The sequence below is a fragment of the Pelophylax lessonae genome (genome assembly GCF_965119305.1).
Source record: "Pelophylax lessonae genome assembly, chromosome: 1".
Taxonomy (NCBI): Eukaryota; Metazoa; Chordata; class Amphibia; order Anura; family Ranidae; genus Pelophylax; species Pelophylax lessonae.
Window position 1 is genome coordinate 498,564,731 of NC_138768.1, and position 20,632 is coordinate 498,585,362.

General features: G+C 46.5%; 1 protein-coding gene across 3 annotated transcripts in view; it reads left to right on the forward strand.

Moving 5' to 3' along the window:
* The window catches only part of LOC309568163 (BTB/POZ domain-containing protein 2), a 285,622-nt gene that overhangs the window by 32,626 nt on the left and 232,364 nt on the right, over window positions 1-20,632 (forward strand). For all 3 annotated transcript variants that reach the window (XM_082273789.1, XM_082273788.1, XM_082273787.1), the window contains exon 2: window positions 18,935-19,054. In XM_082273789.1, coding sequence (XP_082129915.1) covers window positions 18,972-19,054 — 83 coding nt within the window. In that variant the 5' untranslated portion in view covers window positions 18,935-18,971. The remainder of the gene's footprint in view (window positions 1-18,934; window positions 19,055-20,632) is intronic.

The window sequence follows — 20,632 nt, forward strand, 5'->3', positions numbered from 1 at the left end:
GCAGGAACCAGAAAGGTCGCAACACTTGCGCGACTGCCCTCTGCGAACTGCTGCGGGTGTTAATACAAAGTTAATGACATCTCCTACCCCCCCCCCCCCCCCCGATCGGATCACAGTGCAAACTGTGAATTTGCACAGGAATCGGATTGCATAGGTGTGAACACCCGTGCGATCTGATTCCAGTGCGGGGGGAAAATAAGGTTTCTGCACCTTTTCTATGCAAATCCAATTTGAGTTAAGCCATACAAACTGGCTGAATTTAAATAGCACAGACATCGCATGTAATCTGCACAGCAATGCGGTGCTAATCACATGCAAGGTCTGTGTTTGCAGTAGTGTGAACCCAGGTTTAAGTATACTCAAGATATATGAAAGTTGCACTTATGGTTGAAAAGGGGTGCTAAGGAATTAGCTTGGTAAAAATACTTTGACATAAGTGATTAGAATGATTTGAAGTACTTAAAGCGGTTGTAAACCCTATGAAAAAAAAAAACTAAAAAAAAAAAACCTGCAAGACAAAGGCATAATGAGCTAGTATGCATCGCATACTAGCCCATTATGTTTAACTTACCTTAAAACGAAGCCCCGACACGGACCCCCGGACATCGATGCGGGCGCTGCCATGATCCCTCGTCGTCTCTTCCGGGTTCGGCGGCTCCGGTGTGCTGATTGGCCGGAAGAGACGGCTCCAGCGCGCTGATTGGCCGGAGCCGCGATGACGTCACTCCCGCGCATGCATGAGTGATTTTTCCGGCAAGCTCCCGGCAAGTTAATTGAAGGTCCCCCCGGACCTTCAGAGCGCATGCGCCGCTCGCGCGAGCGGCTGCATGCACTGTAAATATCTCCTAAACCGTGCCGGTTTAGGAGATATTATTTGTACCTACAGGTAAGCCTTATTATAGGCTTACCTGTAGGTAAAGGTGAAAAAAAGCGGGATACAACCGCTTTAACTGTGTAGCCTGTCAGATCCTGGGCTTTTGCCAATGAGGCATACTTTTACTCACCACTTGCAATTTACTTTCAGTTCTGACACCTCCTAGGGAAGTGAGTAATCTCTGGCTGCCTGGTGTGAGTTTCACAATAGGACCTCCTGGGGTTGATAAAATAGTTAGTTAGGTAGTAGTAGTAGTGCTAAAATTTTATGCTGTTTTTTATTTTTGATTAGGGGAATGAGACTGTTTTGTTTATTTAAGTAGGGCCATTGCCCCTGTGTATTGAGAACAGACTGAGGTTAGGACTCATGGGACTTTTGATGGTTTGTTATTTTGTGCTAATCATTTACACTGTAACGTTGATGGGGTTACTGTTTGTATTAGGGCTGGGCGATATGGCTGAAAACTGTATCACGATATCAGTGTTTCATATCGGTCGATATCGATAATTATTGATATTTTTTATTACCCATTTAAAATAAGGACCAGGAGAAAAATGTTACATTTAAACATTTTTATTTTAAACTTAACCTTCCTCTGATCATCCCCTCAGTTCTTAAGACGGAGGACTGAGGAGGAGAAGCGCTGTATATGTGTGTCTGACTCTGACGGACCACCGCCGCGCCTGGATGTGACGTCAGCTGCGGGCGGTGCGTCTGTACAGGGGCTGTGGCGCGCTGTGATAGGTACAGAGAACTCCCCGGCCTGGATGTGATGTCAGCTGCCAGGAGAGGAAACGGGCGGTGCGTCTGTACAGGCCAGGGGCTGTGATAGGATAGTACCTATCCTATCACAGCCCCTGGCCTGTACAGACGTACCGCCCGCTTCCTCTCCCGGCAGCTGACTAACGTCACATCCAGGCCGGGGAGTTCTCTGTACCTATCACAGCGCGCCGCAGCCCCTGTACAGACGCACCGCCCGCAGCTGATGTCACATCCAGGCGCGGCGGTGGTCCGTTACTGGGGAGTTCGGTTCCTGTGCGGCGGACTACGAGCTGGCTGGAGCCCCAGGGTGTGTGTAGTTACGCGTGGGCTGGCTGCACAAGCAGAAAAAGACATAGTACTTTCAAGTTTTAATATCGAACGTTTTATCGTTCAATTTTTTTATTGCTATCGATCACGTGACTATCGCGATACATATCGGTATCGTTTTATCGCCCAGCCCTACAGTCTACCCAGTCCCAGAGGTAGAGAGGCTGATACACTCTTTGAAACAGATAGGATGGAGGTTGACCACTCACCTTACATAGGACAAAACTTCATATACTAGATGACAGCTGCCTGGCGTGGATGGAAACCTCACTCGAGAGAAACCAAGTATGATCCTGAACTTCCTCCTTCTCTTCCTTACTAATTCTTTTACTTTTAATCCTTTGCTACTCTTCTCTTTTTGATGTTGTTATACTGTTGGAATTTCGTTTATATGCTTTCTCAGCGCACCCAAACCGGATGGATGGTGTGGATGTCTTGCCACTAAGAGGGAGACAGTCTCCCATGAGGATGCTGTTAGTCTTCTCCATGGTGTTTTAGGTGCGCTCTAGGTGGCTCCGGCCTGGGGTGTTGTGTTGGGGGATGGGGGGGGGAGGTCAGATGGAGGCTGTTATGGCCCCCCCTCCTCCGATGCATGGCCTGGTACAGAGCCTCTCAAGATTCATTTAGTTCTTCACCAATCTGGATAGTCCAGGATGGAACGTTTAAATCATTGCTGAGACTTCCTCACCATAAGTGTTGGAGTTACTGTTATAGAAGACATCCAGAGTTTTAGGAGGGTGCACACTTGAGTTGTAAATGATGTATGACCGCTTAACTCCTTTTGTTATAGATGTGTACAATTTAACGTTGCCGAGTCCTTAAAAGTAAATTTACATGTTATCTTTTTAACAGCTATACCGGACTCAAAAATGTTTTTGCATAACACGGTTCTAAATAAAGGTTACATAAAAAGAAAAACACACACACACACACACACACACACACACACACACACACACACACACACACACACACACACACACACACACACACACACACACACACACACACTCACACACTCACACACACTCTTAAAATGAAGATTTTTTTTTTAAGGAGGGAAAACATGGTTTTTGTATGGCCAGCATAAGTGACAGCAGGCACAGGTAGCTTTTATCAAGCCACCTGAAAATGACAAGGAAGTCCTGTCATACATAATATATTACAGCTCGGTCTGAAAATTGGCAAACCAGGCTTTACATTTTTTATTTCTTTAAAAAAAAAAAAAAAAATTTGTTTAATATCAGATTCAACCTCCTAATAGTATACAGATTCTTTTTTTTTTTTTTTTTTTTTTTAATGTACATATTAAAATTATACACCACAGTTTAAGGTTATCTGAATAATCTAAGCAATAAATTGGCCAACTGATAGATTATTAAAATAAATCGTTCGTTACAGCCCTAAATAAATCAGATTTAAATTTGTCTAACATTTCAATGAGGCTCAGCCCATCTTTATCATGGCAACAAACTGAGCAAAGTTGTATACAAACTAGGGCTGGGCGATAAAACGATACCGATATGTATCGCGATAGTCACGTGATCGATAGCAATAAAAAAATTGAACGATAAAACGTTCGATATTAGAACTTGAAAGTACTATGTTTTTTTTGCCTTTTTCCGCTAGTGCAGCCAGCCCCCGCGTAACAACACACACCCTGGGGCTCCAGCCAGCTCGTAGTCCGCCGCACAGGAACCGAACTCCCCAGTAACGGACCACCGCCGCGCCTGGATGTGACGTCAGCTGCGGGCGGGGCGTCTGTACAGGGGCTGCGGCGCGCTGTGATAGGTACAGAGAACTCCCCGGCCTGGATGTGACGTCAGTCAGCTGCCGGGAGAGGAAGCGGGCGGTGCGTCTGTACAGGCCAGGGGCTGTGATAGGATAGGTACTATCGGTCGTCGGACAAAAATTCCCTGCCGATTTTCGACGCGTTTGTACGAGGCTTTAGTCCAGTGCAGGAGATCTTGTTTAACTGCAGCTAGCAGCTTAGGGTAATTGGCTGAATATATGGTATCAAATTGGTCTGTAAGCTGAATACCCAGGTATCTCCGGGAGGATTTGGCCCATGTAAAGGGGAATGCGGCTTTAAGGTTAACTTCCAGAGTTGGTTAGTTGAATGGGTAGACTTTCTGACTTGGTAAGATTGATTTTAAAATTTGAGAGCATCCCAAACTACTCCAGCTCCCACATCAGGACCAGCAGAGAGATCAGGTGGTCTGTGAGGTGGAATAGCACAAGTTTATGTTCCATATTGCCTGTATATCTGTGTTCGCTTGTATTTTACACCGAAAGGGTTCAAGGACCAGAGCGAAAAAGGGGGGAGAGTGGACACCCCTGTCTAGTGCCGTTCCTGATCGGGAGCCCGGGAGAGAGAGGCCAATTGACCTTAACCTGTGCACTGGGGTTAGCATATTCGGGCCCAGCCTCAAGGTCTCAAGTACCGTTCATAGGTAGAACTAGTCCACGCGATCGACCGCCTTTTCTGCGTCCTTCGATAAGATTAAGTAAGGTGAAAATTCCTGACCATTGTGGGCCCAGTGTTTTAATTGGATCGCCCTGATTCCATTGTCCCTGGCTTCCTGACCTATAATGAATCCAGTATGGTCGGGGTGTATAATATGGGTCATGAGATGTTTCAATAGGTTCATCAGGATTTTTGCAAAGATTTTGACATCTGTATTAAGTAAGGATATATGGTGGTAACTTTGTGGGATAGTGGGGTCTTTACCTCCTTTCGGGATCACCGAGATGTGCCAGCAGTGCCTACGAAGGAATCACGCTGCCTTTCGCCAAAGAATTAAAGTATTTGCACATGGGATCCAACAGCAAAGGAAGAAATGTTTTATAATGTGCTTTGGTGAACCCATCAGGACCTGGGCTCTTCCCATTGGGTAGGGACTTTACAGTAGGTTCTAACTCCACAGTCGTGATTGGGGACTCCAGGTCTGAGCGTTGCTCATCCGTCAGGGGAGGGAAGCTATTCTCGAATAAGTAATATCGGATCTCAGTCAGCCGAGAAGCCTGGGCATCTGAGGAAACAGACCCATTCAAGTTGTATAGTTCTGCATAATAATCGCGGAACCCCGCAGCTATTTTAGATGTCTGAAAAAGCATCTCTCTCATCGAGGAACGAAGCTAATGCACACACATTTGCGCATGCTTCTTGCGCAAAGCTCTTGCAAGCATATGGCCACATTTATTCCCGTGCTCGTAGTATTTGAGACATGTAGCGTAGTCCATTGCGAGTTTGGCGGTCTAGCAAGTGTAAAAACAATACTCTCTAAGGTTGGTCAGCTTTGCCAGAGATTCAGGTTCTCCGGTTTCTTTTTTTTTTATGCCTATGTTCAGCTTGCTGGAGGGCAGAAATCACTCTCTGAAAGTCTGCTTGTCGTTCCCTCTTAAGCTTAGTGCCAAGGGAAATCAGCTGTCCTCTAACTGCTGCCATATGGTCCTCCCAAACTCTCCCCTCACTAAGAGCTCCCGTAGTGTTTTCTGCGAAGTAATGTGTCGGAACCTCTGAAATTTTTGAGACCACCACGGAGTGGTCTACAAGGTTTTAGTCCAGTCTCCAAGACCAGGTCCTACGGGTACTAGGAGGCAAGGCGAGATCAGCCGTAATCGTTGTGTGGTCTAAGATGGTAATGCTCTCATGCGACAACTGCTGCAGAAGTTCAAGAGTGGGGTGGTCTACACAAAGAAGGTCAATACCTGTATTCTAGAGTAATACGTGTATTTTAGAGCAATAGCTAAAATCTCTCCCTGTAGGGTGAAGTACTCTCCAGGTGTCTATCAGATGTGTCTGCAAGGTTTTGCGGAAGTGTAAGAATTGCGTAAGAGTGGGTAGGACATCTATCAAGGGGTCGGGACTGACGTTAAAATTGCCCCCAAGAATCAGGACTCTTTCTTTAAACTAGGCCAGGCACTCCTAGAACCACATCAATAAAAGGGAGTTGGTTCGTGTTAGGGGCATAAATGGTGGCAAATGTAAACTTTCCCCCGCAATAGTCCCTTTCAAGAAAAGGTAACGACCCTGAGGATTTACCAGATTCCTTGTGAGTTGGAAAGGGCAGGACCTATGAATTGCGATAGCCATGGATTTACTGACCGGGGACGTGTTTAAAAACCACTGACTATAAAGGTGGGTGGGCAGCTTTGGTATCGACTGAGGGGTGAAATGAATCTCCAGCAGAAAGATCACCTGCACCCCCAGCTTCTTCAACTCCCACCATAGCCTGCTACGTTTGTACGGGGAACAGAGGCCACGAACATTGATATTACCTCAAGTAATGCTATGTTGGATTAGGAGGGTAGCCAAATCGCCAATGAGCTAGCATGCCTGGCGTAGGCAACGATGTGGATAGTGGATCCTGGGAGGAAAATGGTTAGAGAGAGGAAAAGGAGAAGGAAAAAATTAAAACCTGAAGAAGTATCAAACTGTGAGCCACATAATGTCAGGATTATCCTGACCAGCGTTGGGTAAATCTGTGGACCAGGCCAAGGGTGCCACTCCACCAGGGAGGACACCCTGGGCCAAAGCCCGTAGTCCCATAAGGGAGCTATACCCATATAGGTAAGGCCTTTTCTGGGAACATGAACTGACACAGAAAGGTACAGGAGGAGGCCCGCCCCACGTACACCGCTCCTCCCATATTAAGTGCCTTCGGGGCAGGGGGAAGATGCGTATTGGGGTACCTTAAGGGTTCCAACCAGGTCCAAGACCAGGGTCCACCTAGCAAGGACGCAAACAGCACCATCTCAAAGTTCAATCAGGCTTAATCCTGTGTGACCATGTTTTGCCCCAGGTGATAGCAGGGGCAGTCGTAGAAGAACCCCAGGTGTCCGCAGCAGAACAGAATCTTGGGTTAAAAAGTTATCTTTAAAGGTTGGGCGTTTTGCTTAGCAATCAAGATCACACGGGAGAAAATAGCAGGACAACCATGACGGTCTATCAGGCCCTTGGAGTGAAGTGGCCGTAAGACGAGCCGAAGGCAGGTCCCTGGTGACCTTTTATGTTTACAGTTAGCTGGCAACCAGAGTTGAGGGAGCTGTAGAGCCGCGAAGTCCGTCGAGCCTCTCCAGTGCGGGAAATCTACCGGATGAAAACCAAGAGTGGACATGAAGTGCAGAAGGTCGTCTTTAGTATGCAGCGTGGCTTGTTTACCATCTTTGGATGCCTGCAAGTAAAAGGGAAAACCCCAGCAGTATGTGAGGCCCGACTCCAGGATGGCAGCCAACAAAGGCCAAAGTGCCCTGCATTAGCGGCTCCATCAAAATTAAAGTAATGGTTTTGTGCACATTTTCTGCGTAATGCTATCTTTAAAGAGGTTGTAAACCCGATTTTTTTTTTTTTTTTTCTTTTTTCACCCTGAAAGAGAAACGCATAATGAGCTAGTATGCATCGCATACTAGCTCATTATGAAATACTTACCTTGGAACGAGCCCCCGCCGTGCCGCCCGCTTACCTCTGACGGGCGACATGTTCAATCTCCCGTCTTCCGGGATCGCGGCATCCGGCCATCTGATTGGCCGAAGCCGCGGTGACGTCACACGGGAGCCGACGGTCACGGCACGGGGCTCTGGAGGAACGGCACCAGCGGCCGTTCCTTCAGAGCGCATGCGCCAGTGAAGTCACTGGCTGCATGTAAGGTAAATTTCTCCTAAACGGTACATGTTTAGGAGATATTTACAGTACCTATAGGTAAGCCTATGATAAGGCTTACCTATAGGTACAACTTGCAGAGGAGGGATTACTTCCTCTTTAAGAGTATACGTTACTTATGTAATTTGCATATAACATCTCTGGGGTTGTCAACGTCCTGTGAGGGAGGTCTAAGGGCTCTATGGGCCCGATCCATTTCGGTAGGGGCCGTGTCGGCTAGCTCCAGGATCTCTCGAAATATGCCCACCAGGGTGGGGATGATGTCTCTTAGGGTTGTAGCTTCTGGAAGGCTGTAAATGCGGATATTACCCCTTTGACTACGGTTTTCAAAGTCATCCAGCTGGCTCAACAATGCTTCTATTTTTTGGTCCTTTTCCACACATCTAGTCTGAAGTCTGGATATTGTGGGAAGGGCATCGTCAAATCTTTGCTCCAGCATTTCCAGTGTCGTCACCAGGTGTGTGGTATCTGCTTTAAGCTGTGCCATGTCCTCTTTAAAGGCCCTTTCCACCCTAGTAATCTGTCCAAGCCTTACCTAGTAGGTAGGAACCATATGTTTCTTAATGTCCCCATCATCCATGATGTCTGCCACGTCAGAGGCCCTGTCCTGTGATGCTGTGGAGGCTGGGGGGGACAGAGGCAGACATTGAACTTGGTGAGGAGACCTGGGACGCTGTGCTCCGTGCAGGCTGTGCTTCGTGTTGTTGGGAGGCCTTTACAGCCGGCGCCATGTTGGAAGCCTCCATCCCCCCCTGCCTTGGGTCTCCGGGAAGAACAACTGCAGACGACCTTGCCATGATCGGGCCTAGGCGGTTGTAATTGTCGTCCGATGTCTCTGGGAAATGATCAGGAACAGTTAGTAGCAGGATCCCTCCTGTATGCTTCAGTTAATGCTGTGGTGGACATGGAGCTGAGCTGAAGCATGTCCTCACTCCTCCATAGCCAGGCCACGCCCCCAGTTTCATTTTCTAAGTGTAAGTGGGGGCAAATCGACGTTTGTTTTTGACCAGTGACAGGAAAATTCGAAGGAACAGAATGGAAAACTTCTTGGTCAAAGGAATTTTCAGATAGTATATGTGGTTTTCGTTTAGACATGACATTCATTTTAAAACCATGTTAAAAGCAAGTGAGATTTTCAAACTACATTTTCTCAGCGAATGTAGAAAGTGACCTGAACCAAACCGGTTATACTTCCCTGCTCTGTGTAATGGTTTTGCACAGAACAGCCCTGATTCTCCTCTTCTGAGGTCCCCCACAAACTCTTCTGGCTCCTCCTGCCTTCAGAGTGCCCCAATAGCAAGCTGCAAAGTATAGTATAGAGTGCCCCTATAGCAAGGTAAAAAAAAAACTTCTGCCTTTTTTTAGAACCACTCACTTCCTGCATAGGACATGTCCCATGAGGCATTGCTCCTCACACATTCACAGGTTCTCAGGCACTTATTGACATGTATGGTGTACTGAGCTGTATGTGTGAAGCACTGTGTATACTGACATGTATGGACGTTGTGCTTTACTGTATTTCCTGATATGTAAGTAAATAATGCATTCTGTATGCATGCCAATTTATCAGCTCATCAACTAATCGATTATGAAAATGTTGACAACTTTTCATAAGCGATTATTCGATTAATTTCCACCCTAGATTTATTTTTAGTCTGTCCTTCAAGTCTTGTGAGTGCCTTGACCTATTCTGATATTTTATTATTATTATTATTATTATTATTATTATTATTATTTTTTTTTTTCCCCAGAATCGGTTTACTGCTGTGTGCTGTTAACCACAAGTTTGATTTCAGGGAGGTCTGTTTCGGACAAACCTCCGACCAAACAGAAATAAAATTAAGCACTATGCAATATCAACTTCCACTAAGAGGGATAAATGCAAATGCCAGGAGCCTAGCTAATAAAATGGATAAGTTGGAAATGTTAGTACATGAGAAGGACATGGACCTTGTGAGAATAACAAACTTGGTTCAACTCCTCACACGACTGGTTGGCCAATATCCAAGGGTATTCTGTGTATCGGAAGGAAAAAAGAGGGGGGGGGGTACGTCTCTGTCAAAAATAATGTAAGGGTGGTGGAGAGAAGTGATATTATGGAAGGGATGAGTACGGAGATAGAGTCCATATGGGTAGAACTCCGTAGGGGAGGTGAAATGGGAAAAGTAATTGTGGGGGTTTGTTATAGGCCACCCAACCAAAGGGAGGAGGTAGAGATGGAATTTGTCACTGTTGGGTAACGTGGCAAAGCTGGGATCAGTCATCATATTAAGGGACATTAACTGGGAAGAGGATCCTGCACACTCACTAAAGGCCCGTCCTCTTTATGGAAACCTTACAGGACAACTACATGTCTCAGTTGGATTCTCCTACTAGAATGAATGCAGTGTTGGATCTATTAATTACTAATGACCCATGCCTAATCTCAGATGTAGGATTCAGGCACAACCTGGATTCTAGCGATCACAGGATGACCCCATTTAGCGTAAATCACAATATAGCAAGGCAAGTGGGGAACATAAGAACCCTACACTTCAGAAGGGCAAACTTTCCCAAACTGTGCTCAATGATAGAGGTAATAAACTGGGACCAAATCCTAGAAACACTGACCGCAGAGGAAAAATGGGAATGATTTAGGAACATGTTAAACAAATGCATCTTGCAGTGCATTCATTCCAATGTTAAATTAAATTTAAAAGAGCCAAACCTGGCTGGCTTAGCCGTAATGTAAAAAAACTTATTAGGGGAAAAAAAATGGCCTTCAAGAAATATAAATCGGAGGGGACGTTATCGGCTTTCCAGCTATACAAGGAATTAAATAAGAAATGTAAATACGAAATCAAAATGGCTAAAATCAACTTCGAGAGACAAATAGCGGAGGATAGTAAAAAGAACCCTAAAATTCTTTAAATATATCAACACCAAAAAAACAAGGTCAGAACATGTTGCACAAAAAATAACGATGATGGGAGGATGGTTAGAGGACACGGAAAAGGCAACTGTGCTTAATGCTTTTTTCTCCTCAGTCTTCACACAAGAAAAGGAGGGGTGCACTGACCCATGACTGTATGGTTAGCAGTACTTTACAGGACTTGCCGCTATGGCTAACAGGATGTGAAACGAGGGAAAGGCTGGATAAAATTAGCACAAAGTAAATCACCAGGCCCAGATGGTGTACATCCGAGAGTACTTCAAGAACTCAGTAAACTTATTTCTAGACCTCTGTTCCTGATCTTTGCTGACAGTATTATGACAGGAAATGTACCAGGTGACTGGAGAAAAGCTAACGTGATACCGGTATACAAAAAAGGGCAGAGGCATATCCTGGGAAATTATAGGCCGGTCAGCCTGACGTCAGTAGTATGTAAACTTCTGGAGGGGATGATAAGGGACTATATCCAAGAGTTCGTTAAAGTCAATAATATCATCAGCAGTAATCAGCACGTGTTTACAAAGAGGCGTTTGTGTCAAACCAATCTGTTAACATTCTACGTGAGTTGTGAGCTAGACAGTGGGAGACCTGTGGATGTGGTGTACCTGGATTTTGCTAAGGCGTTTAATACAGTTCCCCACAAACGGTTGATTTATAAATTAAGGGCGACAGGCATCGACCACAAGGTTTGCTCTTGGATACGGAACTGGTTAAAGGGGTGTGTCCAAAGGGTGGTATTAAACAACGCATACTCAGACAGGCCTGGGGTGGGAAGTGGGGTCCCCCAAGGCTTAGGGCTGCAACTAACGATTAATTCGTCTGTCGACTAATCTATCGATTATTTTTACGATTAGTCGACTAATCTAACGATTATTTTTATTTTATTTTTTTTGCTTAATTTAGTGTTCTTTTGATTAGCTAATTAATCCTGTAATACAGAACCCCTCAGTAAGCCCCCTCCCAGTACAGACCCCCACAGTAAGCCCTCCCACCTAGTACAGACCACTTAGTAAGCCCCCCCCCTCCCAGTGCAGACCCCTCAGTAAGCCCTTCCACCTAGTACAGACCACTTAGTAAGCCCTCCCACCTAGTACAGACCACTTACTAAGCCCCCACTCCCAGTACAGACCCCTCAGTAAGCCCTCTCACCTAGTACAGACCACTTGCTAAGCCCCCCTCCCAGTACAGACCCCTCAGTAAGCCCTCTCACCTAGTACAGACAACTTACTAAGCCCCCCCTCCCAGTACAGACCCCTCAGTAAGCCCTCTCACCTAGTACAGACCACTTACTAAGCCCCCCCCAGTACAGACCCCTCAGTAAGCCCTCCCACCTAGTACAGACCACTTACTAAGCCCCCCTCCCAGTACAGACCCCTCAGTAAGCCCTCCCACCCAGTACAGACTACTTAGTAAGCCCCCCTCCCAGTACAGACCACTTAGTAAGCCCCCCTTCCAGTGCAGACCCCTCAGTAAGCCCTCCCACCCAGTACAGACCCCTTAGTAAGCCCCCCCTCCCAGTACAGACCCCTCAGTAAGCCCTCCCACCCAGTACAGACTACTTAGTAAGCCCCCCTCCCAGTGCAGACCCCTCAGTAAGACCTCCCACCTAGTACAGTATGTACTAGGTGGGAGGGCTTACTGAGGGGTCTGCACTGGGAGGGGGGGCTTACTACGGGGTCTGTACTGGGTGGGAGGGCTTACTGAGGGGTCTGTACTGGAAGGGGGGCTTACTAAGTGGTCTGTACTGTACAGACCACTTAGTAAGCCCCCCTCCCAGTACAGACCCCCCAGTAAGCCCTCCCACCCAGTACAGACCCCTTAGTAAGCCCCCCTTCCAGTGCAGACCCCTCAGTAAGCCCTCCCACCTAGTACAGGGCTTACTGAGGGGGTCTGCACTGGGAGGGGGGCTTACTAAGTGGTCTGTACTGGGTGGGAGGGCTTACTGAGGGGTCTGCACTGGAAGGGGGGCTTACTAAGTGGTCTGTACTGTACAGACCACTTAGTAAGCCCCCCTCCCAGTACACTAGTACAGACCCCTCAGTAAGCCCTCCAACCTAGTACAGACCCCTTAGTAAGCCCCTCTCCCAGTGCAGACCCCTCAGTAAGCCCTCCCACCTAGTACAGACTGTACTAGGTGGGAGGGCTTACTGAGGGGTCTGCACTGGGAGGGGGGCTTACTAAGGGGTCTGTACTGGGTGGGAGGGCTTACTGGGGGGTCTGTACTGGGAGGGGGGCTTACTAAGTTGTCTGTACTGTACAGACCACTTAGTAAGCCCCTCCTCCCAGTACAGACCCCCCAGTAAGCCCTCCCACCTAGTACAGGCCATTACAAGCCGGTTTAGCGCCGCACATGTGACATGTCTAAGTAGCTGGGTGATCGGGGAGGATGACGAATGTGTTGCGGCAGAAGCTGTGGCAGTACAGGGAGTACAGGGGTGCTGGAGACAGTCAGCGCTCACCTCTTGTCTCCGGAGCCCGGCGGGCGAATTTCACCCGGCCGGCAATGCTTCAAGCGGCGGCCGGCCAGGGGGCGTGTGATGTCACGCGTTGACGCGTCAACGCTTTTCACGCTCGTCGACGATTTTTTGTAGTCTACTACGTCGACGCGTCGTGGCAGCCCTACCAAGGCTCAGTCCTGGGGCCAAGCAGAGAGTTGTTTTTTGTTTTGTGAAATTTCAACATAGTTAAAAAAAAAAATAAAAGAGGAATAAGGGTGATGCATTAGCAATCCTGGTGTAAATGGCACCGAATTGTAAGCGAGAGCAGTTGCTGAAAATTATACGTATTTGCAGTCCTCAGTTATTCAGCATGGTAATAAAATCTGCACCTATAATCCTATCCACTGCTGAATGGGAGAGAACCCATGATGTTGCATCCTGTTCTCCTCAATGCCTTGAATGTTTAAAAGAACCGTAATTCTGTATCAAATATTTAAAATGCCATTCTAGATGAGATTAGGCTCTAAACGCTATGGCTTTCATAGTCTGTCTGTGAAGTGACCATTGAACATTGTGTAGTGTAGTGGTGTGTTTTTTTTTTTTTTTTTTTTTAAGGATGGATATCCCAGCCTTTCTACCATCAAAGGAGCACCTCACCTATCCATATCTTATGCAGTCTACACATAGCATGCGGGGTTAGCTGTGACTCCTATAACAGAGCTATTTCTACCTTTTTTTTTTTTTTTTTTTTTTTTTTAAGATTTTCCCAGTGTGATAATACCGCATTCTTCCTTTTTGTTGGAAGCTCAATTATAGCCCAACTCCATCTAAAATGTATTATTATTTTTATTTTTTCCCTCATACCTCCCTCCCACCTACCTATAATACATCCTTCCCTGTGTAAAGTATTTTTTCTTTACCTGGTGAAGTCCAGTCCTCTTCACTTCCATTTAGTCTGCTGGCATCTCACTTCAGGATCCTCTGCATGCTGGCCAATATAAATTGTCCACATAATGCAGGCAGTGATGTGGACACCTGAAAGGAGGACATCTCCAGGAAGTAAGCAGATACGGGAAGGACCTAGTGCTGGATGATCACGTAACTTTGGCTTAAAGTGGTTGTAAACCTCAGACATGTATGAGCAAAGCATTTCCCTCTATAATGTGTAAGTTCCACTCATTTTTGTGTTTATTAAAAATAAGCAGCTACAAAAAGTGTAGCTGCTGACTTTTAATAAACACACTAACCGGTTCCACGGTCCAGCAAAGGCTGCTTTAAGCCTCACTTCTTTCCCTCTGCTCTCCCCGTCATTACAAGTATGGGCACCCGGCTGTAACAGCTTGCGCCTCCCCATTAGTCGGCCAATTTTCTGGGACCTGTGACGTTTTCCAGAAGATTGCAAGGAGAGAGTGGGAGAGGAGAACTTCCGCTCAAGCCGGGAGCAGGTACCTGTCAAAACTAGGTACTTGTCCCCCCCCCCCCCCTCCCAAAAATGACATGCCAAATGTGTCATATTTTGGGGGGGGGGGAGGAGTACTCAAATCGAAACTTCCCCTTTTGGGTGGCGCTCTGCTTTAAGCACTGAGGGTTTAATTTAATAAAGCTAGAGGGCAAAACTTTTTATCCTGAAGTTGTGCTTTGATCAACAGATCACTCTCATGAAGTCCTATAAAGTCTATTCTACACAGAATTTATTATTATACAGGATTTATATAGCGCCAACAGTTTGTGCAGCGCTTTACAATGTGGGGGGAAGACATACAGTTACAGTAAAATTCAATACAGGAGGAATCAGAGGGCCCTGCTCATTAGAGCTTACAATCTAGAAGGGAGGGTCAAGCGAAACAAAAGGCAGTAGCCAAGGGGGACGGGCAGATGGAGAAAATGGAGGTAGAGTTGTTGGGTGTGGGTAGGATAGGCTTCTCTGAAAAGGAGGGTTTTCAGAGATTGCCTAAAAGCTAATAGAGTAGGAGATAATCGGACAGATAAGGGTAAGGAGTTCCACAGGATTGGAGAGACTCTGATAAAGTCCTGGAGGCGAGCATGGGAGGAGTTGACGAGGGAGCTAGAGAGCAGGAGGTTTTGAGAGGAATGAAGAGAGTGATTTAGGTTGGTATTTTGAGACTAGGCTAGTGATGTAGTTGGGGGGCTAAGCTGTGGATGGCTTTGTAAGATGTTAGTATTTTGAATTGAATACGTTGGGTGAGTGGAAGCCAGTGGAGGGCTTGACAGAGAGGAGCGGTGGACACTGAGCGATTGGTAAGGTGGACGAGTCTGGCGGCAGCTTTCATGATGGATTGAAGGAGGGATAGCCTGTGTAGAGGTAAGCCAATGAGAAGGGAATTGCAGTAGTCGAGGCGCGAGATGACCAGGGAGTAAACTAGAAGCTTTGTTGTGTCTTTGGTTAGAAAGGGTCGTATTTTGGAGATGTTGCGAAAGTTAAGGCGGCAAGATTTGGACAGCTATATTGGATGTGGGTCTTCAGAGTCCAGGACAACACCTAGGACCTTGGCATGCGGGGATAGGCGGATAGTAATGCCATCAATATTGACAGAGAGATCAGGGGAAGGGGCACGTTGTGGAGGAAAAATTATTAGCTCGGTTTTGGATGGATTGAGTTTGAGGAAGTGGTGTGACCTCCAGACCGATATATATCAGATAGTAAATTAGTGATACGTCTGGAGACTGAGGGAGAGAGCTGAGGGGTGGATAAATGGATTTGGATATCGTCAGCGTAGAGATGGTATTGGAAGCCGTGGGAGGCGATCAGCAGACCCAGAGAGGAGGTGTAGATTGAAAATAGGAGGGGTCCAAGAACAGAGCCTTGGGGGACTCCCAACAGAGAAGGCAAGAGGAGAGGAGAAAGTAGAATTGTAAGTAACTCTAAAGGTGTGGTTGGATAAGTAGGAAGATAACCAGTGAAGAGTACAGTCACGGAGACCAACGGCATGGAGTTTTTTGAGGAGGATGGGATGGTTAACCTTATCAAAGGCAGCAGAAAGGTCCAGGAGGAGGAGTACAGAATGGATTCCATTGGTTTTGGCCGTTAGTAGATCGTTTGTCAGTTTTAGTAGAGCAGTTTCAGAGTGAGGCCGAAATCCAGACTGAAAGGGATCAAGGAGGCTATTCTCTGCAAGGTGGTCGCACAGTCGGTTGTAGATGAGACGTTCAAGGAGTTTGGCTAAAAAGGGGAGCAAAGAAATAGGGCATAGGTTGTTAAGATTGGTTGGGTGCAGTGAGGGTTTTTAAGTATGGGGCTGACTAGTGCATGTTTAAGAGAGTTGGGGAAGATGCCAGAAGAGAGGGAGAGATTGAAGATGTGGGTTATAGAGCAAAGAATGGGGCCAGAGGGTGAACGTAGCATTTGCAAGGGAACAGGATCCAGAGGGCAGGTGGTTAAGTGGACATTAGCAAGTAGTTTAGCAACCTCGTCTATAGTGGTGGGGTTGAATGAAGGAAGTAGTGATCGCACCTGTGGGCATGGAAGGTATTTGAACAGCAATGATCTCCTTACGAATTGTATCAATCTTTTGTTTGAAGTGGTTGGCAATCTCCTGGGCAGTGAGTGAACCAGTGGGTGGAGGCAGTGGAGGACGGAGTAGAGAATTAAAGGTAGCGAAGAGTTGCCGGGGGCCAGATGACAAGCTGGTAATGAGGGTGATAAAATAGGTCTGCTTGGCAGTGTGGAGACTGGAATTGTATTTTTGGAGGGCAGATTTATATTGGTTGAAATCTTTCTGAGACTTAGTCTTACGCCATAGGCGCTCAAGAGCATGGCTATGCTTTTTCAGACTTCTAGTGTTATCTGTTTGCCAGGGTTGAAGGGGTCGGGGCCTGATTCGGTGTGTAGTGAGGGGGGCCAGTGTGTCCAGGTAGGCTAAGAGTGAAGTGTTGTGTGCAGGACATGGGTGCGGTTTTTGTCATAGAGGTGGTCGGTAGCAGAGTAGAGAAGAGAAAGGGTTGAGATGGCGTAGGTTTATGCGGGTAACTGTAAGGTATCTGGAGGGAGAGGAGGTGGAGGAGAGGGAGAGAGTGAAACTTATAAGGTAGTGATCAGAGAGAAGGAAAGGATTGTTTGAAAGGTTGTGCGGAGTGCATAGGTGGCAGAAAACAGGAGATTGCCTTCAGAGTGAGTAGAAGCCTGTATCCATTGCTTCAGGTCAAAGGAGGAGGTTAGACTGAGAAGTTTGGAAGTGGCAGGAGTGTTGGTATTAAAAGGGATGTTAAAGTCGCAGAGAATGATTGTGGGGATTTCGGAAGAGAGAAAGTAGGGTAGCCAGGCAGAGAAGTCGTCAAAGGTCGAGGGGGGGCGTGGCTTCTGAAATGACCATAGAGACATGTGATCCTATATAGAAGGATCACATGGGCTCTATGATCATTTCAGGGAGAAGAGCAATCAGCTGTGTTCTTCTCTCTCATCGGGGAACGATCGCAGGTGTCGGGCGGCAATCGGAGCGGTCTGCCCGCTGCTCCGGCTTCCCCGCTGACGAGCTGGGGCGTTGCCCCCTAGCCTTCCGGGAGCGAGCGCCGTACGTGTATGGTGATTCGTCTGGGAGCGGCTGCCTGCTGCAGTACATCTGCGGCGGGTGGTCGTAAAGAGGTTAAAAGTGGGGTATGCCTTTAGTAGGTATTGGGGGCTTTAGGCTATAGGGGGGGGGGGGAGGAGAATATGTAGTAGGTATTGGGGGCTTTAGGAAGATTTACCTACACAGGCATTTTAAAGGGAAATGGGTTGCTCCTAGGGCATGGTGGAGTGCAAGAGTAGTCCAGACAAGGGTAAGACTGGCAGGTCAGTCATTGAGACTGTGCGTGTGCACTGAACCTCAATAACTGGTTCTGTTGCTGCCTTAAGCCATGGAAATAAACTAGATTTAAAAAAAACATTTGCCAGTGGTGATCCTTAAAGTGGTTGTAAACCTGACTCGTCCAAAGCACATCCTTCTATACTATGTACTTGTCTCTATCCAATTCAGAGTATGATTTCTCTCTGCTGCTTCATTCCCCCGTTATCTACACTTCTGACAGCGTTTTTTCAAGAGAAGTGATAAGGTAGGAGAGCTCCAGCACACAGGCTGTGATTGACAGCCAGAGCTATGATTGTTCCCGTGTATTGTGGGGGGGAGGTTGTCCCTACCCCCCCTAACCTCCAGTCAGGGCTTAGAGCTCTCCTCACTGAGCTCTGCAGTGTGAGACATCACATTCATGCCCCCCCCCCCCCCTTAATTTTCATAGCAGAGATGCTGTGTAAAATGTGTTTTGTAGAGGATAGATGGCTGCAAAAAAGCAGGTACAACCTTTTGTAGGATTTGTTTCATCTGTGTATCACCTGATGCTAGTCACTTCACTGGGTATATGTAAGGGTTTTCAACCACTTTAGTAAAGAACCCTTGAGCCTAGATCACACCAGTGCGAGCAGTGTGGGGAAAGGAGTTATTACGATATGGAAGCTGCATGGGATAGCAGCAGGTCATACAGTTTTCGAAGTAAAATGTTCCACATTACCTTTTTTTTTTTTCATACTACCATTGGTACACGTTGACCTTAATTAATGCAGTCCACCTGGTCCAGTGCACACCGTTTTGTCTTTGATGAAGCGTCTTCATTGTCTGGCCTTGCTGGACATTGCACAGGCTTGCTTCTGAAAACAACCTGGTCCTTTTTATGCCTGTGTGCTGCTTGCCTATTCATCCTTATGGGGAGCTGTGCTCATAGCGGTCTCCAGCAGTCCTGCAGAGTTTTTTGCTTTTCCAATAGGAAAAAATGAGGCTGCAATGTGCATGCACAGGCTGAACCAAAAGATTGTTTTTCTGAAGTTTATTGGATTTTGGTGATGGGCTTTACATATACTTTAAGAAATGGTCATGGCTTGGTGTACACGTAGCATTATATGAACTGGAGTTATGTTTTTTTATTTTTATTTGATTTTCTTTTTCTTTCAGGTTTGTTTTAGCAGTTGGCAGTGCTGTCTTTGATGCTATGTTTAATGGGGGTATGGCCACAACATCCACAGAAATTGAATTACCAGATGTTGAACCAGCTGCTTTTCTTGCTTTGCTAAAGTAAGTGGTAAATGTCAGTTCTTTTCCATATACAAAAAAGCATTATTTATTATTATTATTAATAATTATAAATTAATAATTAGGTATTGCTTGTGTTTAAAAATGTTATTTAACCATGAATTAAAGCTGAACATAGGATTTAAATCCACTTTGTTTACAACAAATGCCTTTCCAAAGCCAGTTATTACTGACATCACTCTGCTGTAAATAATCATAGCAGACCTTCATGCTGTTTTCAGCAGGCCCACTACCTACAGGCTGCCTGCAGAAAACTAGAGGAAGAGACATGTACAAGACCAGTCATCCTGCACAGCAGAGCTGCAGTGAGTGTTCTCCATTACATAGTTGCATAGTTTGGTAAGGTTGAATAAAGAGACTAGTCCATCCATGTTCAACCTGATTATGTGTTTGTCACTACCGTTTTCCATATCCCTGTGCATTGTGTTTGCTAAAGTATTTTCTACTTTTTTTTTTTTTTATCCATTCCCCCCTCCACCCAACTTTGGAAGGGAATTCCACTTCCTTACTGCGTATCAGTAAAGAACCCCTTATGCAGTTTAAGATCAAACTACTCGTACAACTTCCATTGTGTGGCCATATGCCTTAGATGGGATTTTTTTTCTCCCAATAAACAGACCATTTAACCACTTGCCCATCGCCGCAAGTACATATACTGCGGCAGTCAGCCCCTCACAGGCAAAGTGACGTATGGGTACGTCACTAGCCTGTGAGGCTCTGGGGAGCGAGCGCGCGCCGCCGGAGGTGCGCTCCCGCTCGGTCACGGACCCTCCCGCGCACCCGATGTCCGCCGGGCACTCACGATCGTCCGTGACAGCGGGAGAAAGGCAGGCGGCTGATGTAAAAAAGCCGCCTGTCATTCTCCCCTGTGTAAGAACAGTGATCATACGGTTCTACTATGTAGGACCGTTGATCACTGTTACTACACCTTTAAGCCACAGCCAATCACAATAAGAATCACGCCCCTAGGGACACACACCACCCCCTCCCTCTCAAAAAAAGTTAACCCCTTCACTACCTGTGTCATTTTACAGTAACAGTGTATATGTATAGCACTAATTACTGTAGTAATGTCACTGGTAACCCCAAAAGTGTCAAAAATGTCAGTCAAGGGTCCGATCTGTCCACCGCAATGTCGCAGTCCCGCAAACAAAATCGCAGATCGCCGCCATTACGCGTTCCCTTCAGAGCTCCGTGCCGCAGTCCATGACATCATTGCGGCGTGCCCACTCAGATGGCCGGAGGACAGGAACCCAGAAGGAAGACCGAGTGAAGATGAAAGCGTTTGTCAGAGCTGACAGCTCGGTGATGCAGGGCTTTGTTCTAAGGTAAGCATTTCATAATGTGCCGTATGCTATGCATACTAGCACATTATGCCTTTTACTTGGCAGGGTTTTAAAAAAGAAAATTGGAGACGGTTTACTCTTTAAGCAACTCTTCTCCAGGGAGAAGTATAATTTTTGTAGTCCTTCCTCATGACTGAGGGTTTTCAGCCCACTTGTTAAATTCATTGCCATTCTCTGGACCCTCTCCAGTTCAAGGACATCTTTTCTGAGGATT